Source organism: Melanotaenia boesemani, chromosome 10, assembly GCF_017639745.1.
Source record: "Melanotaenia boesemani isolate fMelBoe1 chromosome 10, fMelBoe1.pri, whole genome shotgun sequence".
Lineage (NCBI taxonomy): Eukaryota > Metazoa > Chordata > Actinopteri > Atheriniformes > Melanotaeniidae > Melanotaenia > Melanotaenia boesemani.
Window position 1 is genome coordinate 36098724 of NC_055691.1, and position 27551 is coordinate 36126274.

Below are 27551 nucleotides of genomic sequence, written 5' to 3' on the forward strand. Positions count from 1 at the left end.
CAGACCAGCTTCAGAGGGATGGTAGGGGACTTTTGGTACTTTATGTTGATCCGAGTAGATACTATTTCAATGTTTAAAGAAACAGTTCTACATGTTTTGTTTATTCACAGAAAAACATCTTATATGGTCTTTACCACCTGTAAATAAGAAGCACACAGCAGACATTTATTTAAAGAGTACACATCATGAAACTTTAAGCATCACGACTATCAGTTTGTTTGAGCTCTGGTTTAAGATTTCAGTGATTAAATTTCAAGACTTCACAGCAAGGTTCCTCAGAAGGGTTCCTGTTAACTGTTTACCCTGCCTAAACAGAGATACGAGGAAGCTTGGCCACAGCGATGAGGAGTCTGAACGGGTTTACTTCTCGTTTCCAGTGGTGCCATGTTGACATGCATCTGCTGCAGCTGTGAGGGAAAACAGAGTCCCCACACCCTGAGCGCCTCCACGGTGTTCTGCATCATGGCTTTTAAAAAACACACATCCCCTTGGTGAGCTGGTGTAACCGTGTCAGACCTGGTTCTGACAGGGTTAGTCTTTTCTTGTAGTCTTACTCTGCGTTGTGTTTTTTTTGTTTGTTGAAGGTACTGAGACAGAGACTTGCCCCCTTCTGCATTGACCATTTATTCTGTACAAAATACAAGAGTGCTGATCAGGAGCGGTTAGCCTGCAGCCGGGTCATTCACACACTCGACCGTATCCGTCTCAATACTGGCCAACATCACATACAGTGAACAAATCACACAATTACCTGTACAAAATACAAGAGTGCTGATCAGGAGCGGTTAGCCTGCAGCCGGGTCATTCACACACTGTCGAGAAATGGGAGCGACTTAATGCTGGAACAGTTAGCACGTTCAGAAGCGGCACTTTAAGCTAGCAACTGCCGCTGCTCAATAGTTAAACAGTATTAGCCTACTTCAGGAGCAGCTATACAATGTGCTCTATACACAAATGTTCATTATAAACTTCCATAACCTTAGAAGTACTCCCACAAACGGACCGCTAAAAGACCCGACTTACCTCGACCGTATCCGTCTCAATACTGGCAAACATCAGACGCAGCTGATGACGTAAATACGCCAGCACCAAGGCGGACACGCCCAAGAGCAAACCACCACAGTACAATACAATGATAATAATAACAGTGGCAAGTGGAATAACACTATTTACCCTGTTACATTCCCCCCCGCTAAATTCCACTTGCACACCAAAAAAAAAAAAAAAAAAAATTGATCAGCATTCCTTAACATAACAAGTACAGGCAACAACATCCGTAGTCATATTACAAAACATTTGCATACTGTCACATACTACATAGAGAACCACCCCGTTGGACACACAAAAAGAACTCAGTCAAAAACTACCCCAAAGGAGTCAGAATGAAGAAGAAGGCTGGCCAAGCCTCATCCCACTCATAGAGCTAAAACATGCCTGTCACACATTTTATACACCATATCCAACACAGTAAGTCCGTGTAGCCACACCGACCAGACGCAAATAAACAAAACAGAAAACAGCACAAAGCATCCAGTGCATATCGGCAACACCACAATCAAATATGGCAGCCGAAAAGAAAAGAAAAAAAACTAAGATGCCACCTCGCACCTTTGGTGCATCATTTCTATCAGCCGATTCACGGGCTTGAACAGCCGTCCAGCCCGCGACATTACACGGCTCCTGACGTCCTGAACAGACGCACCCTCCACAGCCGTGGACATTTCCATCTGTGAAGAGTCCACATGCTGCATGCCAGGCTCGCCTGACTGATCCCCTTCCACAGGAACAGATACATGCACCGGGTCAGACTCCACGACAGTCTCCACATGATCCCATGTAGAAGGAGGGGCCAACAGAGACACCCCATCACTACTCGGAACACCCGTATCCTCGTCAGCTTCCAGAGCCAACCCTTCCATAACAGTACCCCCAGAAGACACTGACGGTAAACTGGACACCCACACTCTGGTCCTATAATCCAAAGAGTCCTCTGACACGCCTACTGATGCTCCTTCCACCTCAAGATCACCCGAATCAGAGAAGGACGAACCCTCCACTTCGCCCTCAGAAGCCAGCTCACACACTGGAAGGAAATTCACTGGCATAATCAGGTTGCGGTGAACCACCTTTTCCTGACCCGTGGACGGGTTTTGGATCTTGAAGGTATGACTCTCTTCACGTATCCCCGTAACCACATAAACCACGTTTTCCCAACGGTCAGCCAGCTTCCTCTTCCCACGCTCCCCCTTGTTCGCCAGCAACACTCTATCTCCCACCTCTACAGGTGCCCCTCTTACTTTCCTATTGTACAGCTCAGCATGGCGCTGCAACTGCTTCAATGCCGTCGCCTGCACCACGTCAATGGCCTCCTTAAGCTCTGTCCGCAACGACTGAACGTACCGGTCATAATCAGAGACCTCTGGGACGTCCAAGGTAGAGCCAAAGACCAGGTCCACAGGCAACCGTGAGACACGCCCAAACATAAGCAAAAACGGCGGGTAGCCAGTCGTCTCATGAACCGTACAGTTGTAAGCAAAAGTGAGAGATTTCAGCGCTGTGGGCCACTTCTGCTTAGCCTTTGGTGGTAGAGCACGGATCATGTTTCCCAGCGTCCTGTTCATTCTCTCACAGGAGCCATTCCCCATGGGATGATAAGCCGTGGTGTGCGACTTCTGAACCCCAGCAACATCCAACAGCTCAGCGATTAAGGCACTCTCAAAATTGGCCCCCTGGTCCGAATGAACTCTCTTGGGAAAGCCATAAATCGAGAAGTAGTTGTGCCAAAGTTGGTGTGCCACTGCTTTTGCTGACTGGTTTGGACATAAGAATGCATGGGCCATCTTGGTAAAATGATCGGTCACTACCAAGACATCCAAAGACTTATTGGAAGAGTCTTCGGCCGACCAGAAGTCCACACACACCAGTTCCATGGGTTCAGACGTCCTGATGTTCTCCAGCGGAGCTCTCGCCTCCGGGTCTGGCGACTTCGCCACCACACACCGTCTGCAGCGTTGCACATACTCCACCACATCCTTGTACAACCCCAACCAATAAAACCTCTGTCTCACCAGGTACAGCGTCCGCTGTTGACCCTGGTGTCCTGCCTCATCATGAACCCCTCTCAGAACTCTGAGCCTCAACGATGAAGGGACCACATACAGGTAGGTTTTGTTCTTTGTCAGCACGTTCTTTGCCACACGGTACAAAATACCGTCCCTGATTGTCAACTTGCCCCAGGCTCTCAGGAGCCCATTGACCTCCGGCAGCTCTTTAACTCGCTCTCTCCGTGACGGTCTCCTACCCCGTTCCACGTAGAAGCGCACCCTACACAGGACCGCATCAGAACATTGTTTGTCCTGCAGGTCCTCATGAGAGATGACTTTAAGACCAGAATAGTCTGGGGGCTGCACCGCCTGCGGGAAGTGTGGCAGGAGAAGAGCCTGATGACACATCCTAATTTCGGCTGGGACGTGCGCCTGAAGAACTGCTGAAACTTCATCTGCCGCCATAGTCCCAGTCACTGGACTGACGGAACCCTCTTGGGCCACAGGCCTGCACCCGTCCGCAGCCTTGTCCCTGGGATGAGCAGAGCAGAGGAACGCCTCCCGCACACCATACGCACACACAGCTGCTGTGTCTGTCAGGAGATCCCCATACCCAACTCTGGTCAACCGATGAGACACAGCGTTCCGGACGAACGGCTCCCGGCTCAAAGCATCGGCCACAATGTTCTGGGGACCAGGTATGTACCTAATGCCAAACTGGAAGGGCGCCAACTTTGCGATCCACCTCTGCTCACAAGCATCCAAGCGCGGCTTGGACAGGATATAAGTCAGAGGGTTGTTATCCGTCCAGACTGTAAATTCATGACCTCTCAGCCAATGGTGGAATTTATCACACACAGCCCACTTTAGCGCAAAAAACTCCAGCCTGTGCGCCGGGTACCTGGATTGTGCGTGACTGAGGGACTTGCTCGCAAACGCAATGGGTCTGGCTACTGACCCATCTGCTGGAACCTGCGACAGCACAGCCCCGAGACCATTCATCGACGCATCCACAGCTAACAAAAAGGGCTTCTCAAAGTCTGGATGCGCCAGAAGGACTTGGTCCAGCAAAGCCTGCTTCAGCCGACTAAAGGACCGGCTGCACTCTTCAGTCCAGTCACCTGCTTGGAGCACTCTCCTCTTGCTAAGGCGCCCCTTCCTCCCTTTTCCCCGGGGACCCTTGACGCCTGACGCCAACCCAAACAGTGGCTTAGCCAGGGACGAACACCCCTCAATAAACTGTTGGTAGAACACTACCATCCCTAGGAACGACCGGATCTTTCGTGGAGACGGAACGTCCGACCGGTCTTCCATCAAATCCGCTTCCGTCAGTGACGCGATAGCAGCGACCTTCTCCGGGTCCGAGCTAATGCCATCAGCGGTCACAATATGGCCCAAAAACTTCACCGACCTCCTCAGAAAATGACACTTCTTCGGAGCCAGCTTCAAGTTGTTAGCGCTAAGGCGCTTGAAGACTATTTCCAACCTCTTCAAAGCCAGGGCTTCGGTGGGGGCAAACACCAACACATCATCTAGGTAGCACAGGAGACTAAGGAAGTTCTGATCCCCAAACACACTCATCATCATCCTCATAAACGTCGCTGGACTGTTACACAGCCCTTGGGGCATTCGATTATACTCGTACAGCCCAAATGGAGATGTGAACGCGGTGAACTTCCGATCGTCCTCGTGCACCTCAACGTTGTAGTACCCAGATGTGAGGTCCATTGTTGAAAAAAATGCATTGCCGCCCAGCGCCGCCAAGGCATCCGCAGGATGTGGCAGGGGGTGCGCGTCTTTCACCGTCCTGGCATTAAGCCAACGAAAGTCATTGCAGATCCTCAAATCTCCTGACTTCTTCCATACCAACACTAGCGGAGATGCAAACTCACTACTAGACTTCCGGATGATCTCTTTTTCCTCCATCTCATCCAACACCTGTCGAAGCTTCTCGTACTGTGTCGGAGGGACGCGCCTGCATGGAAGGCGAAACGGCCTTTCATCAACCATCCGAATCCGGTGAAGACAACCAGTTGCCTTCCCACAGTCCAGCTTATCTCTGGAGAAAATTGACTGGAACTCCGCGATGAGACCAACTAGCCTCTCTTTTCCAGCTTGCGACACTTCACATGAGTCAATGTCAATATCGGACAACCCCAGAGCGTGCAAAGATGCATGCAACGGGTCCGAGTGATCTTTCCACTCCCCGGAGAGATGGTGATCGGGAAGACTGGAGACCTCCGTGACCAGGCTATGATCATCTACACCCGCACCTGAGCTCCCACCCGACACCTGTCTGTGCTGACCGATCGCAGTACCAGAGCCCTCAGACGATTCTGGTGCGCCCAACCCCTCTAACGCTACGCACAAGAACACATCAGCCAGTCTGGTGTTTTTCTTTAAGGTGACGCACTTGTTAAACGGGTTAACCACCTTCACTGGCAGCCACCCATCTTCCCTCAGGACCGCGACCGTCCTGCCTACCATCACTGATCTGGGGACCGCCCCAGCACCGGTTGGTTCCATCATGACAGCACTGCCAGCTTGCATGCCACTCCCTTGCAGATGCCCCCACACCAGGTGCTCGGTTAGCGGCTCCAGCACGATCGCTCTTTTGGTTTTCACAGTACCCATTTTGTCAGGCAGATTCTCAGTGCACTCCTCCACTCCAGCCAACATACTGAGGAGCCTCTTCTCAGAGCCGCTCCCATCTGCGGGTGTGGAGGAACCACCGATCTGCCCACCCTGCTTGGATCTTAACTGCTGAAGCAGGTAACGCAACATGTTACTGCCCAGAATGATATCATCGCTCTGGCCATCAACAACCAGAGTCGGGACTATCATCCTGCAGCCGTAAACCTCCACTTCTAGTTCACACATACCAGTGGGAACCGTTTTGGATCCACCACAACCCACTAAGACTACATCAGTGGGGTCCAAAACGTTTCCCTTAAGGACATCACATTCATACAGTCTTGGAATCACTTTAGCGCTTAATGTACAGACCATTGAGCCCGTATCTATCATCGCTCTTGTGGGTAATTTACCACCCAACATCACAGTCTCATAAAACAGACTGTCGTGCGCTTTCAACCTCTGCGTGTTTTGGAGGACTGGTCTGCGCCCCAAATCTCTCTCCTCGCACACAGTCTGATAGACTGCTTCCAAATCTCCATCATTCTCAACACACACTGGGGGCTCTTTCGTTGGCCCAACATTTTCCCCCTCTGAATGTAGGCCAGTTAGTTTCCCATCACCTGAGCCGATGGGTTCCCACCTTCCCGTCCGGTGGCTAAAGCTCCGGGACAAGCTGCTCGTGCATGAGCAGGTGAGTAGCAACTGAAACACAACCGATTCGCTCTACAATGGTAGTAAGTTGTGTGCTCCCCTTCACCACAGATAGCACAAGGAGCAGCGGTTCTGCTTCTCAGTACCCGATTTGGGAGACCACGATTCCCTCCCCTCCCCAGTATCTCACTGTCCTTCGGCTGCTGAACCAACATCCGCTCCAGCATGCTAATGAGACGCTCAAGCCGGTCCCCAGAGCCGTCAGAACAGCGGACTTCAGAAGGCTGCGCTGAAGCTCCCGTTGATGGTGAACGCTGCTCGCATGACCTCACTTCCTGCTGCTGCACGGGCACTGAAGCAGGCAACCTAACCGGAGGCGTCCGTGTATTGCCACCACGGTGCTCCACGAGCCTCTCATGTACCTCTGCAACAGACCACTGAGCCAGGGGTTTACACTTGAAGATCAACGACAGCTCTGGGTCGGGGCAGTTTTTAATAAACATGGCTGTTAAATCACGGGGCAAGTCCTCAAATAATTTACCCTGCCTCTTAAGACAGTCCTCTGTCGTGTCCATTGCTCCGTTCAGCCGCAGCCAGTAATCGAAGGGGTCTTCCCTTTCCTTGGGTAATGTGGCGTAAAAGTCAGCCAGAGGCATCCCTGAAGAAATAGTGTCACTGAAGTGCTGCTTTAAAATCTCGAAAATGGGATCTGGGCCCCCAGAAAGGGATAACCGTGGCTTACTACGAATGCCCACTTTCACAACCTCCCGAGCCCTCCCGCTGAGCTTACTCAGCACCTCTTCAGACTGATCAGCAACTGGGACCCCCCTTTTCTTCATGTACGCCATCATCATTTCCTCCCACTCTTGAACGGTATGTCCATCACGCCCGTCCCCTCTAAACCCAATGGGTTCCTTGGCCTCTGACCTTATCATCACATTTAACAAGGATGGATCCGTAATAGTGTTACCACTGGGGCCCACAGAGCTAGATCCCAGCCCGGAGCCCAAACGAGACTCCAGACACGAAGCAATTGACTCACCTATAGAGAGGCCGATCTGTGCAGCCACACCAGCCAGGTAATGGCCCGATGCCTCCCCACCTTGTGTAACCTGCGCACGCAGCGCATCATGGTCTGTGTCCCCAGAGCTGCCAACATCCCCCACCAGATTCCTAACACTGGGACCTGGAGGTGATACACCGGGAGAGAGCATGAACGTAGCTCTGCCCCTGCCAACCCACGGAAGGGGGGTGGACATCAGTGAACCCCGCCCTCTACCAAACACCAAGTCATTGTCCATCATGCACGAATCACACTCGCTCTCCCAATACTCCAAATAAGCAAAAAAAAAAAAATTATTTTTTTTTTTTTTTCACAAAACTTTTTAAAATTTTTTTTTCTTTTTTTATATTTTTGAAAGAAAAGAAAAAAAAAATTCCTTTTGTTTTCTGTCCAAGTCCAGTAATTATACCCAAATCAGACAAGCTCTTTGCTCATAAAAAAAAACAAAAAAATAATAAAAAAAACTCTTTAATAACCCAGTCTGCTAAACCAGACAATCACTATAAGGACACGCCTCCGCAGAAAGAAAAAAAAAAAAATATATATATATATATATATATATATATATCTAGGGCCCGCTGGTTTTACAGACCCGACTTCCACAGCCACACACAGAATGGCAGCTGCAGCACCCCACGGGTTGCAGTCTGTTACCACAGCCAATGGCGAGAGAGAGCGATGATCCGAGGTGTCATCACAGCCAATGGCGAGAGAGGACGATGAGCCGAAGTGTCCTGAAGAAACCACGTGATCATGCGCGCCGAGTTGTCTCTGATCCAGCCGCTGCACCTCTCTTTCGGCGCGAACAGGTTCGCTGCACAGCAACCGTACCAGGTGATAGGCGGGCCCCGTCCCAACGAAGGAAGAAGCCGAACGGGTCACGGCACCAGTGTAACCGTGTCAGACCTGGTTCTGACAGGGTTAGTCTTTTCTTGTAGTCTTACTCTGCGTTGTGTTTTTTTTGTTTGTTGAAGGTACTGAGACAGAGACTTGCCCCCTTCTGCATTGACCATTTATTCTGTACAAAATACAAGAGTGCTGATCAGGAGCGGTTAGCCTGCAGCCGGGTCATTCACACACTCGACCGTATCCGTCTCAATACTGGCCAACATCACATACAGTGAACAAATCACACAATTACCTGTACAAAATACAAGAGTGCTGATCAGGAGCGGTTAGCCTGCAGCCGGGTCATTCACACACTGTCGAGAAATGGGAGCGACTTAATGCTGGAACAGTTAGCACGTTCAGAAGCGGCACTTTAAGCTAGCAACTGCCGCTGCTCAATAGTTAAACAGTATTAGCCTACTTCAGGAGCAGCTATACAATGTGCTCTATACACAAATGTTCATTATAAACTTCCATAACCTTAGAAGTACTCCCACAAACGGACCGCTAAAAGACCCGACTTACCTCGACCGTATCCGTCTCAATACTGGCAAACATCAGACGCAGCTGATGACGTAAATACGCCAGCACCAAGGCGGACACGCCCAAGAGCAAACCACCACAGTACAATACAATGATAATAATAACAGTGGCAAGTGGAATAACACTATTTACCCTGTTACACTGGGTAAGCAGCTGTGGACAGATGGAGTTTACTGATGAGGGGAAAGGGGTGCGGCTGCACAGATGAGCTTGTTTAAGTGTATTTTTCTAAAAACTTTCTATAGATAAAATTGCAATGTAACATATTGATTTCACAGAGTGGATCTTTAAGGTATTTAATCTGGTGGAACAGCCAGAATCAAGCCAGAATTAGCTTTATATTTCCCAGCAATCGTTTTTAGCTAAACATTATGCAATAAAATCATTTTGTTCAATTTAAGTATTCCAGTTAGCTAAGCCACAAAGCAAAAGTTCAGGAATAAATAAAGTTCAAACTGCATTTGTGGTTTGTCTGGAGAAAATAAGAAATACAAACTCTATTAGATTTCCAGAGATTTCGGTACATTATCATATACAAATACATCTATCCTGTTTATATATATAAATATATATATATATAGTTTTGTGAGTATAAGAGCAGAGCAGAGAAGCAGTCCTCTCTGCCTAAACAGCAGGAGCTCAGACCTTAATTACTTCTGATTTAAACACAAATTAGTCTGGAACACAAACAGATTCAGCTATGAGTAATATCTTCATTTAGGCCCACCATGTGTAATTACATAAGATATATCATCTAGATGCCACCGTGTGGTGTTGACAGACCTAGAATAAACATAAAATACCAAAAACATAACCGTGATTTTCTAGCATTAAAGACTTAATGTGTAAAGCTTGATCAGATTTTCTCTTTGAATTCACTGAAAATAAGCATCACTTTCACTCAGCTGTGTTTTTTTTTTTTTTTCTATTTTTACTATAAATGACTCAAGTTACCTTGGTTACAAATGAATCAAAGCAGAAATTGAGAGTAAGAGCACCCTGCAGATAGGTGCAGATTTCAAGTCCCAAACATCCTAATAGACACCCTGAAAGCAGGGCAGGGCTGCAGTCTGTACGTACACGGCATTATGATGGTAAAATATTCACTCTCACATCACACAATGAACACAGCTCAGGGACAAAGAAAATAAATAAATGCTTTCTTCCAGAACCTGCACATGCATGTGGGGAACATGCAGAAAGGCCCAGGTGGAGATTTGAAGCAGGAACCTTCTTGCTATAAGTGCTAACTAGAATATGAAATCTTATCAAATTTCATGCGTTGTAATTTGTGGCTGGAAGATTAACATTGGGTCTGTTCACCTTGTTGAGACAAAAGTCCACAGGTTCTGTTTGAGGCTTCTGGTCCAAAACCAGTTCCCTCCTGCAAACTGGCAGATGTAGCTTTTACACAAGGTCATGCACCCAAAGTGCTCAGCCACTCATCATATTTGCATGTATGTTTTGATAAATACATACAGATGGAGGTAAACATTAATAGACGAACTACATAATTGGTTGAATTTCATAAAATTAATAATAATGTATGATATTAGTACACAGTCCTACAGGGATTGTGGAGGACTTTGATGTGGAAATGTCTACATTTAGAGACACTATAGACTATTTCCAAAAAACACAGTCTTGCTGCTGTTGTGCTCAATCATTGAACAGTGGTCTAGTAAACCATCATTTTTTATACAGAAAATATTTGATAAATGAAGAACAGCCACAGGGCCTTCCTGGTTGAAGGAGCTAAGGAGTGTTTTATTATATGTATATATATATATATATATATATACATTAGACAAAAAAAAAAGAATAATAATAAGTAGGCAAGTAACGATAAAGAGTGAGCAGGTGTGACCAGCCAGAGATAATAACCCAAGACTCGGCTGCTAAGGGCATTTTAGCTCATGAATTTTAACCACGGGGAGTTGATTCCTGACCCTTTTTAAAAAAACCTTTCCACCTTAGAGGTGTCTGAATTAGGATTTGTTCTCAAAACTATAACCTGCAGCATTTTTAATTTTTTCACAGGTTTCCAAATCGGGCACATTCACAAAGCGGTCACCTTGAACCTGTTTGACTTAAATGGATGGAACTACTGTAAAAGTGTAAATGGTCTGCATTGATGTAGCACCTTTTAGCCGTAGCTAAGTCCTACAAAGAGCTTTTAACGGTGGCTCTCATTCACTTAAACTCACACTCTCCAGAGCTGACATGCAGGCTGCTTGCCTGCTGCTGGGAGAAACCTGGGATTCAGTGTTTTACTCAATAATACATGAATATAGACGGGCTGCAGATCAAACTTGCGACCTTCCAATCAGTAAACAGTGCACTCTTATAGAAGCCGTAGCAAGCTGTAAGCTTGTGGCTCAAGTGGCTGAGTTACAATTAAGAGGTTCAATGTCAGTATCTCATAGTCACTGTTACAGAACTGTAAAATACTCTGATTTAAGCATTCAAAGAGGGAGAAATTAAACAGCAAGCTCTGCAGGAGTTAGAGGCTCTGATTTGCTCCCAGGTGTTGCCACACTGATCTGGAGCATCACTGATTCACTTTTGTTTGCTCAGGTGCAATTTTAACTAAAAACTCTAAAAATCTCTTTTAGAGGAGCTGATAGGTCACATGAGACCCTCGGGTTCTCCAGCTGACCCAGTCCCATCTAGGCTTCTTAAAGAAGCTCTTCCCTCCATGGCATCACATATTTTGGAAATTATAAACAGTAGCCTAATTACCAGGAATGTACCAGTTACTTTTAAACATGCAGCAATACAACTCCACATTGAAAAACATGGCCTTGATCCCACAATCCTCTTGAATTTAAGGCCTATTTCAAAACTTCCTTTTCTCTCCAAGGTCATGAAGAAAGTGACTTATGACCAGCTAAAATCATTTTTAGAGGCATACATTATTCTTGAGGTGTTTCAGTTGGGTTTTAAAACTCACCACATCACTGAAACAGTTTTAAGTGAGTTTTTAATGATGTGCTCCTAGCAACAGACTCTGGACACAATGTTGGTTTGGTCTTGTTGGACTTTACAGCAGACGTTGACACTCTGGACCACCAGATACTCCTGTCTTGTCTGGAGAACCCGGTGGGAATTCATGGTTGTGCATTGCAGTGGCTTAAATCATACCTGAAGGACCAAACTTTTTGTGTCTGTATCAGGAGTATGATATCAGGAGTGCTGAGTCTTCTACAGTACCTCTTACTTATGGAGTGCCCCAAGGTTTTATTCTTGGGCCTATCCTGTTCTCCCTCTACCTTCTCCCATCTCCCACCTGGGTCCATTCTTCGTAAACATGGCATTGCTTTTCATTTCTATGCTGATGACAGCTAGATGTATATGCGAGTGAAGCAAAGTAATGCTTACTGCATAAAACCACTTTTATGATGTATTGAAGAAATCAAAGCCTGGATGTCTTTGAATTTTCTTTATTTAATGACAAAAAAATTGAGGTATTGTTGCCCGAAGGATGTTTCCTCATCTCGTTTAGACCTGGGATACTTGGGTCAGTATCTCAGGCCTACAGTTGTGTCACCTTGTTAAAGCCAAATAATGCAACATGTGCTTCAACATGTATTTAATTTCAATCTTAAACGTGACAATGTAAACAAGATTTCCAGACATCTGCTGTTTATCTCCACAACCTGCTCTTTAGTGCACATCTTCTGCAGCAAAATGATGAACGTGAACTGTTTTCAGTCACTTGCAATTTTCAGAATAAAGATCATGCTGTAGTATTGACTAACTCTCTATCATCTCATCTGTCTCTTCCTTCTTTCCCTACAGGCTTCATCACTTGTTTTCCCTCCATCAGTTCCCTTCTTTCCTTCTTTCACTTGCTGTTTTCCATCTTTACCATTACTACTTTTTCAGTAGTGTAGCCTAGTTTAAACTAGTGGTAAACTCTGATTTTCCTTCCCAGTCTCGGACACCCCTGTCCTGGAGCAACACACACATACAAGAACCACCAACCTCATTAATACATAAAGTAAACACCCACACAAAGGTGAGACCATGAAAGACTGGTTTTTATTCCAAATATAAATGTATTGTGAGCAACATAAAATGTAAGCCACTCTTTAAAACTCTTTAACTATTGACCAGCCAGTGACCTGGAGGTGAACAAAAACATCAGTAAATAACGTAATAAACTGTTATTTTTCTGTCTATATCTCAACTAAACCAGCATCTAGAAACCAAACCTCCAACACTAATGGGAAAGCCGTTTCCATCTGCTACAACACAAACACATGCACGTGTGCGTGCACACACACACCGCTAATAATGACGCTCTAAATAACACCAGAGTTCAGATCAGGGATAAAACGCCGGGCTGTTTGCCAACACGGAGGATTCCCCACTTCCAGAAAATACCTCTGTGATTGGTCATATTGTACCTGTGCATGCATTCACATAAGCCAGGAAATTACAAAACTACCATCTTCTGTAATGTCAAAAGGCGGCTGAGAGAATGTAAACTTATTACTTATGTGATGAAAAAACATTTGGGGTTTGATGTGAAATGTTCGGGGCTAGAGCCGGGAACGCCCAGGCCAGGCCCTGTGCACAGATTAGTGGTGTTGTAAAATCCAGCTTCTTTCAGGTAAGGCAATTGTCTAAAGCCAAGCCATTTATTTGTTGTTATGACTTTGAGATTTTAATTCAAGCTTTTATGTTGGGCTCAGTCAGTCAAATCTGGCCCGACTGCAACTCGTCCAGAATGCTGCAGCTCTCCTTTTAACTGGCACCAAAAGACAGAAGCACATCGCTCCGGTTTTAAAGTATTTTCACTGGTTACCGGTTTCGTTCCGTATAGATTTTTAAATTATTTTATTTGTTTTTAAATGTCAACATGGCCTTGCCCCACAGTATTTGTCTAATCTGCTCCAGTCTTACACCCCTGCACACGCTCTCTGGTCAGCAGATCACGTCTTGCTCGTTGTCCCTAAATCTAGGATGAAATCCAGACGGGACCGCTCCGTTTCAGTTGCTGGCCCCAAACTCTGGAATGCGCCGTCCCTGCACCTTAGACAGGCCGGGTCGCTCTGTTTTTAAATCCTCTCTTAAGACTTGCCTTTAATGATTGGCTTTTAACACAGCTTGAGTTATTGACTTTTTCATGTTTTTATTTAATTTTATTTTTTATTTTCTTCTATTTTATGGCTTTATTGTGTGTTACTGTCACTAGTCATTTTATTGCTTTTATAGTATATTTACTTTTATTGTTCAGTATGATATCTGGAATAGTTGTTTAAGGCTGTGTACAGCACTTTGATCAACTGTGTTGTTTTAGATGTGCTCTATAAATAAAGTTGGATTGGACTGGACTAGAAAGTATTGCCTTTTTTTTTTTTTTTTTGCAACGAGTTAAGTAATTTTCCTGAGCTTCATGAACTGTTCTGTGTATTAAACCTGTGCGTCAACACAGATGAAACAGCAAGCCAAACTCGTATCTCACCAGTCAGGAATGCTCTTTTATTTATTTTCCTTTACTGGGTTAACAAGTGAAAATCGAGTAAAACTGGAAAAGCAACTTACAGAAGAGAAACGTAGTGTCCAGTCGGCAGATGCCACTCACATTAGTCAACTAGCAGGAAGCTACATTTAGCATTTACTAACTGCTAGTCAGTGATGGGAGAACTGTTAAAAATAGCAGGTGAAGCTCCTCCTGAGGAGACAGAGACGTGACTTCCAGCAGCCTGACATTAGTGTCCAGGATTTTTCTGTTAGCAATTTATTCCCTTAGGTTTCCATTTCATTCATTAGTCAGATCTAATAATCGGTTTTATTATGAATAAATGAACATGTGGATGAATTTAAAATTCTGTTCAAATTAAGATATTTTTTAAAAGTAACTGAGTAGTTAATTAACAGTAATTAATTACTGTTATAATCTTCCAACTGGAAGGCTGGTGGATCGATTCCAGGCTTCCCCTGACTACATGTCGAAGTGTCATATCGGGAGGGCGAGACACTTAACCCCACGCTGCCTCCCGATGTTCCTTTCGGGGTGTGTGTGTGTGTGTGTGTGTGACAGGTAGTGTAAAGCGCATTGAGTGGTCAAGCGGACTGAAAAAGCAGCATATAAGTACAAGTTCATTTAGTAAGTATAATTAATTACTTTTTTAAAGTAACGTGCCCAACACTGCTGCTAGCACACACAGACATCATTAATTTACGTAGTTTGAAGAGAAGTTAAATAAAGATCTTTCATTTTATCTGGTCGTTATCTGTGGTTTCCTTGTGTGGTCATAAGGTGAAGTCAAACAGGAAGAAACTTAAGTAACGTTTTGAGACTGAATAATTAATATTTATTTTTTTTTTAGAATTTTCCTTCTGTCGAGGTTGGCGCTCCTGGGGTTTTATTCTGTCATCCATAGTGTTACCACTGCAGCCCATATGAAGTGGATAGGAGAAAGTAAGTCAACATCAAATGTACTAAAAAGTTTGTTGACAGAGCAAAGATGGAAAGCACAGAGAAACAGTAAATATGGAGTATGCTGGTGTGCACACAAAGCTCAGGGGAATGTAGGGCACGAAGAAAAAAAATGAGAGAGATAAAGTGGAAAAGAAGAAAAAAAAACAAAGAAAGGAGGGAGAGGGCTTGCCAGGAGACTCAGGCTTTTGGCTGCCTTTGTTATCAGTTTGCACAGAAATGTCAGAGCACTGTGACGTTCTTCCCTACAGCCTCCCCTGCTGCCCAGCCACTACAGCATAGCACACACCACGCTGCTGTAGATAAAACACACACACCGTGAAGCAACACATGCCACACTTTCTACATATGCAGTACTGCACAGAATAGAACTGAATCCATTCTCTCCCACGTGCTTTTTATATGCAGCTTTCTGAGATGAAACCACAATTAAACATTGAAATTTGTAATGCAGAGAGAAGAAATGAATGAATAGAATCCACAATATAGCCTCCAAAATAAAGAGATCCAATATAAATGAAAAGCAATAAATGGCTCAGTTAAGAAAAGAGTTGGGCAAGTCAAAAGATCAGAGTTGAACAACTAATTCTCCTGAACTCTGAACATATGCAAGTATGCTTTCTGGCCTCCACCTACTCTCGCTTTCCACACAGGGAGTGGGTACTCATGATTCCATCTCTTTTCTAAGATGAGGAGCGCTTGTGTTATCCTGCTTCTGGGTGACCTTTGGATGCACTTATGGTTAACTTGCTTTCTAGTGTTTCATTGAAATTAACTCAGTTGTTCTTATGTTTCTTTTAAAAGAAATGCTTCACGATTCACAGATCAAAGAAACTACAGAAAATGTCATTCTAATCTAATATCTCTAAACAAAAGGCTTCACCACAAGAAGAATAAAAAGAGTAATGCATTAGAATTGTTTTTAGCATATTTTCTTTCAAAGAGTTAGTTTAAAGGCTAGCTGCTTATCAGATGCCTTTCTTACGTCACTTTAGAGGAGTTTTATTACATTAGAAATAAAAATCAGAGGAGTCCACAGTGATAAATCATTTTCAGATAGGCTTTAAAACAATATTAACATTAAGAAGGTGGCTGGGTTAACAGTTCTGCTTAAAATGTTAAATAAAAGATTGTTTTGCATCCAAGTATAATTTATTTTCTTGTTTTTTTTTTTTTATTTTACATCTGAAAACTACATTTCTACTTGGCTGTCCTTTTTTTAAATATGTAATGTGATTATATTTTTCATAAAGCTGAAAAGACCAGTGAGAACTGCACCATGAGAGATTTACTGGCCTTAAAACTGACGACAACCGTGGTTTATTTTGTGGTTTGCTCAAACAGATCAGGCCTTTAAAATGAATTTCTATTGACCAGGAAACCAGCAGGAAATTAACAGGTTGTTAGATATAATTTAAATTATTGATTTATAGCAAGACAGATCCGTGAGCCTGAACTGTTTAGTAAGAAGATTTCAAGGCACACTGAGAAGAAAAAAAAAGATCTTCAGTCCTACATCCTTTGTCTCTCTGAGCCCATGCGGCTCTGGCGTCCATGGCAACGGAAACAGCTGTCAGACCACATCATAGTTAAGACTGGATTAAACTCACATTTATTCAGCCTGATTACATCTGATCATACAGGGAGTAACATATCTCTGATAAGAATATTCACTGCTTTTGAGGTACCTGATTGTTCTTTAAAGAGGAGGAGGACTTTAAAGATGATACCAGATCCAACCCAGTAATGTTAGAGAAGTTTTAAAAATTCCTTTTGCTGAGCTTGCAGAAGTCAGAGTTTGCTCGACTAAACAGAGGCAGGACTAAACGCTGCAATAATCTGATGATTCATGTGTTTTGTGCGGTCGGCCTCCCGGCGCTGCGAAGATTTTTCTGCACGGATTTGTCATGTTTCTGATTTGCTTCCAGTGGGTGTATTTTCTACTTCTATGGATAATTGTAAAGGCAGATATTCATAAACACTCTGACTTACGAGCCTTACTCACAAAATATGTATGAGAAAACGGTTGCAGACAGGATTGTTGTTTAGAAGAAAAGTCAATGAGAGACAAAAGCTTCTGGATGATGGAAATCCCATGTAAGCATGGCACAGTCTGCAGGTCCTCTGGGTTGTTGGGACTGTGTGGCAATGAAAAACATGAAAACCAAGTTCTCTAAAGACACAATGATCCTTGGTCAGTTTTCAACACGAATTATGCTTTTACCATCATTTTCAGAGGAATTCTCTACAGCTGCATGTTGCTGGTAATGTGGTGAAGGAGATGCTATCAGAAAACAGAGCTGGCATTTTTCCATCAGCTCATTATTACATTCTTATGATTTGTTAGGTTATATGCATTGTGCTTCACAAATTTGATTTGTGGACTTTATTATCACGTTTGTCTCAAGCAGCAGCCTCCGACAGTGAAATGTGAAGCCCAAGCGGAAGTGCAACAACGTGCAGTTCACCCCTCATCCACTAGGGGCTCCAAAACAGAGCAAATCCCCATAGACTCCCATGTTTAAAAAGCCCAACTTCACAGCAGAAACATGTTTAAAGCCTGGTACAAATAAAACATTCTAGGATTAATAGGTCAAGTTTACCGACAACTGTGAGGGGGGTGAATTTTTTTCTAACTCATCCAATTGGATGTTATTTAATCTTGAAATTCGGAATAATTAGGGGTGTGTCCTTTTGATTGACAGGTATTCAATCTCCACAGCAATAAGGGAGAGTGCAGCACAACCGCGGCACAACCAAGCTAGCTCTGGGTTAGCTCGGTTAGCTCTTAGCTACAGGCAGCTCAGAATTTGATGGGTGTCAATCATCCACCCCCACCTTCACAGTCTCCCTCTCAGCTCCACCTCTTTGCCCATTTTTGGAATTTCCGGGAATGACAATACGCATGACACTGCCAAGATGGCGACAGTGGGAACCGCCTAATGAGCTTCATTTTAGCTCTTCAGAAACCTACGGGTGACGTCACAGAGGCTCCGTCCATCTTTTATATACGGTCTATGGTTTGTCCTCAAAGTTTCAGATTATACGACATTTATATACAAAGGTGTGTTCAGTGACGTTGTAATCAAAGTGTAGAATGAATTGGAAAATATATTTTTATACATACTTTTATCAGAAAGTATAATGGTATTTTGCTTTTTAGAGGCAGTAATCACATGATCTAATTAGCTACTTACTAAAAGTAACACTGCTTGTTATGCTCTCGACAGATGTTCCTTTGCATCCTCTTCCTTGTGATTCATGCTGTGAGAAGCACGTCTCCTGCAGAAAACCTCCCGCTGTTAAAGACGTGTAAACAGCAGCATTAACCACACAGTCTCCAAACATCCCTGAACATCACTGGTGCTTATATGTGAAAGTAACTTATATGATGGGTTGGGAGTCAAAACAGGTTTCAGTTTAAAAACAATCCCAAAAATGAACTTTTGATTTATTCTGCGGTCATCTGTCCCATTCTGTGTAACCTGAAAATAATATACTGTGGCCTACCTCAATTAAACCCATGCATAAGCAGTTTTGGCATTCACAGCTCATCCCATAAGTTGAGTTGTCAGCTGTTGTGTCTATGGGAAGCTGTGTGTGTGCTTGCATGTTTATTGTCTGTGTGTCTGTTTGTATGGCTCTCCTGCAACTGTTGACTGATCCCTTTTATCTTTGAAGCTCTGCTGGTGATAAAGGTTTTTGTCTGCGAGCTTTCTATGTTAATGATGTGAGAGCAATCACAGCTAGAACATCATGGTATCTGGAGTGTGTAAGTTTATCTTTTATCCCTTATTTTACGGCACTACATGCAGCAAAGGCGTTTCTAAAGGCAGCTTCTGTGTACAGTGCATGTTTGCTCTTAAGACCAATGACATGTATAGTAGATGAAACCAGAATCTATTTTTTTCTGAGAATCAGTGGAGCACACAACGTCTAGCAGCTGATTTTTGCTTGTTTCATCCTCAGCACCATGTAGTGCAACAATGACAGTTGGAAGCACACGCAACAAAGAAGGCTGGCAGAAGGGTGGCATGAAAAATGCTCTCCGTCCCTCCTCTGAAAGTCCTGCAGTTTAGCTTCAAGGTTTGCAGCTGATAACCACAAGCTGCACCAGAATTTTCCTTGATAATGAATGTGTGTGAGCGTTGGATACTTCAACAGTCAAATAGAGCCTGATTTTCACAGCTTTAAGGACTAAACACACACATTCAGCCACTATAAAGTTGTCAGTTAGTTAAAAAAAAGCACCTAAAATAGAAACGGTGCACATTTAATCCACACCTATTTATATTCAAGCTCAATAGTGCGCAACCCTCACATTAAGAGAAGAACAGCGATAGCAGGGCCAACAGCAAGGAAGCTAAAAAGGAAGCAAATCTGACACTGGGAGAATGCCAGGATTTACAGTTGAAGCCAGAGGTGGAAGACCACTCAAAGGCTCTGTCAGCCATGCTTCACAATGATGATGTTGGCAACTGTGTAGGAAAGAAAAGGTAGTGTAAACTCTTCCTATTTACAGTAACTAGAAGGCAATGAAATTTAACAGGATGGTCCAGAAGAAGCCTGAAGCCTGGACAAGTCTGAACCTACATGACTGAAAGGAATCTGTACAGACGTCCCCTGTCCAAACTCTAATAGGTTTTAACCTTAAAACTATTTTTAAAGTGTATATTTTACACACAGCCCGTCTCTCCGTGCTGATCTCCAGCCCCGTGTTTACCAGCCGTTCTGGCTGCACGTTCATGTATGTTCACGTGAACCGCTGCTGCCTCCCTCCTCTCTGAGCCTTCAGCCCTGTCTCCCTATAAAAGGCTACAGCCAACGAGCAATGGCAGCACGTATGTTCGAAGTGAAATGGTGGAGAGCGGAACAAAACGTTTACCTGCAGACTACCAGGATCCGGATATCTCTAAAAAAGAAGAAGTTGCTGGATAAAGAAAGATAAAGAAATTAACATTTGGCTTGTGTTCCCAAAGATAGAGCACTGTGAAAGCTAAAGAGGCTATAAGCTGGCTCGGAGCTAGCGCTCCTCCTGGACAGGAAGTAACAACATAAATGTTAGAAATTACTTCCACATGTTCCACATAATGGTGATGTTGCTTTGCTCAGTGTGTTTGCAGATGAAGCGAGTTGGGGTGGGGGAAGAGGTAGAAGGAGGTGCGGCTCATGACACTTTATGTTGGTCTGCAGACAGAAATGACAGCAAACCTCGTGGTGAAACCGTTCATTTTTTGACCCTCTAAAATCAAAAACAGAAGAGTTGAAACAGGAGATGGGGGTTTATTTCAGCTTCATTTCTGCGAGTGTGTAACTTGCCAGATAATTTACTGAAGCACAGTCAGAATTTTTACAGCAGCTACATTCGGTACAGATTTAGAATTATTACTCAGCATTAAGCTCAGGGACAGCAGGGACATTACACGGTAGGAATCATAAGCACGCCGAGGACGACTTGCTGAATGTAAGGATGGTGTTACTGCAGGGCGGTCATAATTAAACTGCTGCTGGGTGGTGTTAAACCTGTACTGCCAGATGCAGATGAGATTCTAAGAGGAGTGGTGCATATATCAGTGGAATACACAAAAACATTTTCAGAAATTTAAATGAGCTCTTTGTTCTGAATTTATTCAAAAATGTCTGAATAGACCGACAACAGGAGCTCTCTTTCCATTAGGACTCATTATTTCTAATTATTATTTGCTGCCTTAACAACAGAAAAATGTGGCATTTTGTTTGCTATTTAAGCAATGCTAGCTTTATTAATACACGAGTGGACAGAGTGCACACACCTCACAATACAAATGGAGAAGCCCTCCATCCAACCTCACCCTCAGATCAGAGGACATCCCAGGTGTGTTATAGCTTAGATATGAGCTTCAATATACCAGCATCACCTACCTGTCGGGGATCCCTCCAGCACCTCTCCTGCGTAACGTGTTTCTTTGAAGATGGGCCGGTTGTCGTTTTGGTCGATGACAGTGATGACGAGTATGGCAGGTCCCTCAATGATGTTTCCAGCAAAGTCTGTGGTGGAAACCTCCAGCTGCATGGATGAAAAGATAAATGGTTTTACTTTCCACAGAAGGGATGGTCCAGTATGGGGCTAAGTAATTTTTACAGTGGTCGTTTAAAAAGTGGAGGACGGATTCAATTGATGTGCCGTTGAGCATCCCAAAGACTTCCCATCAGCCCTCGAGTAAAAGAGACAAAGGTCCCGACGGTGAGGAAAAAATAAATACATAAATAATAATAATATTAATAATAATAATAATAAAAAGTTTATCTTTAAACCTCTCAGTGTTGATCAGTTTTATATTGACCATATCATACCATACCAACTTTATTTTTAAAGCACTTACACACAACAGCTGAAAAAATAAAGTCTAAAAACATAAGACAACAAATAAAACAATAAAACTAAAAAAAACTGAAACATAAATATAAGAAAAATTTCTAATAATAAATAAGATCAATCTGAGTCAAAAGCTAATGAGTAAAAGTGGATTTTAAGATACATTTTAACCCTAAAATGGTGAGAAAATTTTCCTCTTTATAATCTAAAGTTTTATTAAAATGTAAAACTAAATAAATAATATTAACAATAATGATACTTTTAGTATATTTCCCGTTTATTACTAAGTGATATGTCCAAATTATTGTAGTTTAAAATGTGTCCACTAGGGGGCAGAAAACAAGCATATTGTGTTTAATAGGATTTAGAGCAAAGTTTTTACCATAAAGTGATGCAAAAGGTCTCATAAAATGTATCAGAAGTGATCCATACGGCATTAAAGGTTTAAAAGTAAGCAATGACGGCACCTGGTTGTTCCACATGACAGGAATTAACTGTGGCTGGTCACATCCCTTCTTGGTTTTCTGCCTTGTAGCAAATTCGTATTTAACTGGCAGTTTCTTCAGAATGGACAATGTATTAGTGAAAATTTAGATGTTTATAATAACATTTTTTTTGATGGTACAGCTTTTGGAAATCCAGTGGGTCAAATTGTAATGTTTATGTAAAAGGTAGTAAAGGCAGAAGAAGAAAAGTAAGCTTTTCTGCATCTTTCTTCTGCATTGATGTCAAGATGTTTTGAGCTTTGAAGGTTTCCATGTCATCACTCCAAATAATAATTCTAGATGGGTTTCAGGTCTGAACTCCAGATATATGCTGCGACTTCTCTGATGCAAACACCGTACCATCCTGTTTAATCTCTAGCTCCGATTCTTAAAACATGTATCCCCAAGAGTGACAACAATAAGGGTGATAGCATTGTGATGGTCTTGCTTTCTCGTCCCTCAGCCAGAGGCCAGACGAAGCGATCAAACTAAACCATTAGAAGAAACTGGGCAGCATCAGGTTATCTTAAAAAAACTTAGCTTGACAACATTGGACCCAACATGTACAACATACAGCACAAAGGTCAAAAAATGGTGAAAAAAAACTTTGTAAGGCTTCTTCTGAATCCCATACAGAATCTGCCACCCGGAGACCGAAAACAGAGACGTTTTTAGTTATTACAAGATCACTTTAAATGCTGTGATTAAGACTGAGAAAGGGTCTGAATGTTAAAGATTGCCAATTTCACTTTCATTTTTAGCCACTGGGTTATCTCCTTGTGGTGCTAAACCAGTTCCAGCCAGTAAAACTGATGGTCAAGGGGACAGGGATATGACAATGAGCTGCATGCATCATGCCACGTGTCTTGTACGCAGGGTACCATGTGTTTCATTCGTCTTACTCCCTTAAGATCCATCCTTGTGGTACATTTAAAGGATGCTAAGTTTCTTCATGGTGATGGGAAACAAGATGGTACAAGGAAGCAACGAGCATCTCTGAGAAGTATGCACATCAAGTTAGGATGTAAATTTGGCAATTTCTTATCTTCAAGTCATTAATTCAGCACTGAGAATGTATATTTTCATTTTTTTATTTAAGCAGTGACACTTCTGATCCTTTTTAAAATCCATACAGAACCTGGGTGTTTTACAAAGTGAACTAGTATTGAAATAAAAATGAAAAGGCAGTCTCACTTTTACTCTTCGGCCTCCCTCCTTCACTTCATCTCCTGTACAGACGGATATACAGTTGGCCGACATCACGTATCCATGCATTCAGCCTTTCCAACTATTTCTAGTTATTTTCATGCAAGTTTAGTCGAGTGCAGTTACTACGTGCCCACGATTTTATACACAAACAAGCAGATATTAAAACAGAGTGAAACAACCTTGTTTAGTCAGCAAACCACCTTCTCTTTTTATTATTACCGTTTCTACCTGAACAGCAATAATGCTGGATTGTAAACTGAGGGTAAATTATAAGGTGTGGATACCCTTTATCCTATCACCACTATCACACACACAATGCCAAAATTAACCACACTGAACCAGTCAAAACTCTGACTGAATTTAGTCCCACAGTTCCTCTGGCAATTTGTGAAACAAACCTGCTTTTCAATGGATTTATTCATCTTTAAAGACCTTGCTTGGATGTACCATTTAACGAGGCTTTTTCCAGGTTAGATGTGTTCCATTTGATGGTTAATTGGGGTGATAATTAAGTGCATAATCTCTTGAAAGTGTTGCAGGAAAGTTAATAACACTGCAGCTAGTGATACTGTGAGGCGTACTAATAGACTTTTGGGTTAAACAGCAGCAACTTCTTAATTACAAAGCTGAGACGTCTGTTTTCAAACTACAGAATATTTATAATTCTCAGCATCTTACTTTATAATGTTTGTATGCAACTGAGGGCTGATAAGAACATCATCAACTGTCTTCTCAATGAAAAAAGTAAATTTTGCAGTGACATTACAAACAGTTATCTTCACAACTTTGAACACAGAATAACTTCTCTAATGTAAAGTGAAACTGTTTGCCAGGCAGAAACAATTCTGGGTACCAGAATGATTACTGTATTAACTGTATCTTACAAGCTGCATCATTTAGTTATTCTCTCGAGATTTAGACGTCATTTTGGACTTAACTTTTCTGCTTGACAACATGCATTTCTTTTGTATGAATAGCACAAGAAAGTTGCAACTAGTCTTTTCAGCAAAGGATTTCTCATTCAAGACATATTTGCTTTTTGTACCACAGAAATTTCCAAGTTGTCCAGGCAGAACAAGCACATGCAAAAAATGATTGCTGAATAATTGGGGTCTGATGTGATTAACATAAAAGGTTAAATCACTATAGAGACAATTGTTTGTTTAATCTTGCTCATTATGAAAGCTTTTCCAGTCTTTTGTCCACCAGAGTTTTACAAATCAGTGTCTCAGAAACAATGTACTATTGATTTTTAAGAGCTAACTAAACGTGGCATCTTTGCAGGATACAGACGGGGAATCTCTGCAGCTTACATCCCAAACTACACATATGAGTATCTACTCTCCTCTGAAGCTTCTTGAATAACAAAAGAATGTAGCTTTGGAAGTATGATCTGGAGACATAGCTGCCTCTATCAGGTCATAATCTACAGTTACAGAAACAGTTTGTCTGTTTATTAGCACTGATGTAAGGCTTCCTGTGAGAAAGAGAACACGTTTCTCTTCTGTCCCTAGCACCACATTAGCAGGCTTTCTTCTTCCTATCTGTAATGCATCACACAGCATCTCTATCACACAGATCATCCTTCTCTCTCTCTGTCTTTGTCCTGCCATCTCTCTACCACCATGGTGCCTGAAGCTTATGTTAATGGCTTTAATGGCACACATGCAGCTGAACAAAGTATTTTAGGTGTAAAGAGCTTAATGGTTACATATATCATCTCATCCTCCTCTTGCTCTGCTCTAAGAACATACCTAAAGAGCTTTTAATGACATTCAGTCTACTTCCTTAGAATCTTCCAGTGATGTTCTCAACCACGTATGTATGTTCATCCCATCCACCTAAAGACTCATCAACCTAAATAACCCATCAAGGATCTGCATGGTAAAGGATTTACCCTTTCAAGGCAATAAGCATGAAACAGCACGTCTCGGTAGTAATGGAACCGAGCTGCGAGTCTCCAGTGTCAGAATGTCTGAATGAAGATGGAAACACAATCAAAGACTGTGATTTACTGTAAATCGTACAGAACTTCCCAAAAACTTGGTCTTTATCACATAAACCGCACAGGACAGACGGTTTATCTTACATTAGAGAAAACGAAATATAGAGTTTTAAAAACAAAACTAGATCCACAGCACAGCACATTTATTATTTAATAAATGTGCTGCAATTCATAAGTTTGAGTGATAACAATAATACAACAAAAGAAAAAACAACATCACAATGTTGTAAATTACCCAACACCAGTTATTAATGGCTGGAACTCTAGGGGGCGATAGTGCACTCCAACTCTAGTTGGATGAAGATGGATATGGGCAAGAAGAAGTCATTTTTAATTTAATCGTTTTTGATAGTTACCATCAGCCTAGCATTCAAACATAAAAACATTATTAAATCAATATTTTAATCCAACTGAATGACAATTTAGACTAAAGTTTGGACTAAAATTGAAGGAAAAGGTTATGATAGATCGGAAATATTCATGTTTGGCTACTAGATACAGAGATTGATCTCTAATAGCCGTGCTTGGAAATGTGTATATCATTTTAACATGACATGAAAATGATAAAAATGCATATTTTCCATTAAAAATAAAAGTTTTGTCTATTAACAAAAGGCCATGTGTGGGTTTGAATGTTAAAGTTATTATTTATGTAAGGTATTATCTAATGAAAATACATTATATAAAAAAAAAATTTACACTTAACACTTTCTGAAATAATTTTATAAAGAGTTAAAATGTATTATTATGTATTTAATGTAGCATAGTTAGGGTTATTTTCTACATTTGTGTGCATAGAAAATGAGGTTTAAGTCGGACTCCAGGCCCCCTCTCACGGCTCATCACTTTTCTGTTTGCAGGATGAGGAGGCTATTTTTCCTGCATCACGGCTGAGAGAAAAATCCTTCCTCAGAGGGTAAATTAGCAGCTGTGCGTTAGAAGGGACAGAGATTTAATTTGGGAGGGAAATGAGTTATTAAAGGCAGAAGATTGGCCCTGCTCATGCCAGATCAGAGGCAGTCACAGATAATGACCACTGTCTCTTTGCTTGTCCTCACATCCGTTGTCTCATCTTCAGAATGCAGATTTACGACTTTATTAAATAATCTTTTGTCATTTTCCAACAATTTATGTTGTATTGATCTCCCTCTGTCCTCTTCCTGTCCTTGTTGGAGTTTCTGGATGACTGTTTTCTCTTAAAACTGAGCTCATTATCGCAGCATAACTGTGGTGGGGATGTCAGTTTGCTTTGAAGTAAGGCCAATCATATTTAGACTAAAGGTCATATGTATATTTACTATTTAAATGTGTTTTTAATGCATCAGCTCACCTTGGTTCATTTACTTCTAATGGATATTATGAACACCCTCTATTGTTGTTATATAAGGGCTTGCTCATCCATGCAAGGTTCTAATGAACAATTACTCTAACAGTTCGACCTCTATTATATTATTTTTGATCATACTGGCAACCTTGGTGTAAGGTTGAAACCTTTTTAAAGGAATCAGTGATAAATAGAAGCATAATCAGCATTGAGGATGAACAAGAAAATTAAATATACACCTTAAACTTAATTGATAATTACTTTTCTGACTGTTAACATGTACATGTTGGCTATTTTGTCATCCTTTCTCCGTTTCCAAAAATAAGTCATAGTATTGAGTCTCAAAAGGCCTTTTCCCAGATGAGAAGCTGGGCTGATAACAGGAGAGGGATATATCAGGGAGTTGTGAGCCAAAGCCGAAGTCGATTGACTGCTTGGCTCATTGCTGCAAATGTAGAAAGAAAGCGGCAGCTGAGCCGGGGCAGTTTTATCGCAGCCTTAAATTCAGACAAGAATAGGTAGAGAGAAAAGGAAAATGGTGAAAAGGACCGAGTCATGCATATGGAGGCATCTCTGTTGCCTTCCGCTGCCTTTGTCTCATTTCGCATTCACTCAGAATTCAGCTCCTCCTGAGCCATTCAAGGAGCCCTCCCTTTGCTGAAGAGGTGAACTCAAAGGGGCTTTTCCTTCCTGGTGTTTTCTTTAGATCCCAGTGAAACTGCTCTGCTGTAGCTTCTAGGTGAAATGTGGCGGCGCCCCATGCAGCATACTGAGCTTCATGCAATGACACCTGGGGCCTCATTTCTAAAGCTGACATAGGTACAAAAACGGCGTACACCAAATATGCTCAAATTTTAGGATTTATTAAAACCAAACCTAGTGGGAGAATGTTCCTA

At 42.5% G+C, this 27551-nt stretch overlaps 1 protein-coding gene and 2 long non-coding RNA genes across 4 annotated transcripts in view; all 3 read right to left on the bottom strand.

Annotated features, from left to right (window-relative positions):
- The window catches only part of cdh13 (cadherin 13, H-cadherin (heart)), a 425435-nt gene that overhangs the window by 195819 nt on the left and 202065 nt on the right, over positions 1 to 27551 (bottom strand). For both annotated transcript variants that reach the window (XM_041996695.1, XM_041996696.1), the window contains exon 7: positions 21179 to 21323. In XM_041996695.1, coding sequence (XP_041852629.1) covers positions 21179 to 21323 — 145 coding nt within the window. The remainder of the gene's footprint in view (positions 1 to 21178; positions 21324 to 27551) is intronic.
- LOC121647352 lies at positions 606 to 1061 on the bottom strand. The gene is made up of 3 exons (XR_006011833.1): positions 1024 to 1061; positions 752 to 812; positions 606 to 628 (listed from the first exon to the last, which is right to left on the bottom strand). It is a non-coding gene; the product is annotated as an uncharacterized LOC121647352 (long non-coding RNA).
- On the bottom strand, positions 8263 to 8918 carry LOC121647351. The gene is made up of 3 exons (XR_006011832.1): positions 8809 to 8918; positions 8537 to 8597; positions 8263 to 8413 (listed from the first exon to the last, which is right to left on the bottom strand). It is a non-coding gene; the product is annotated as an uncharacterized LOC121647351 (long non-coding RNA).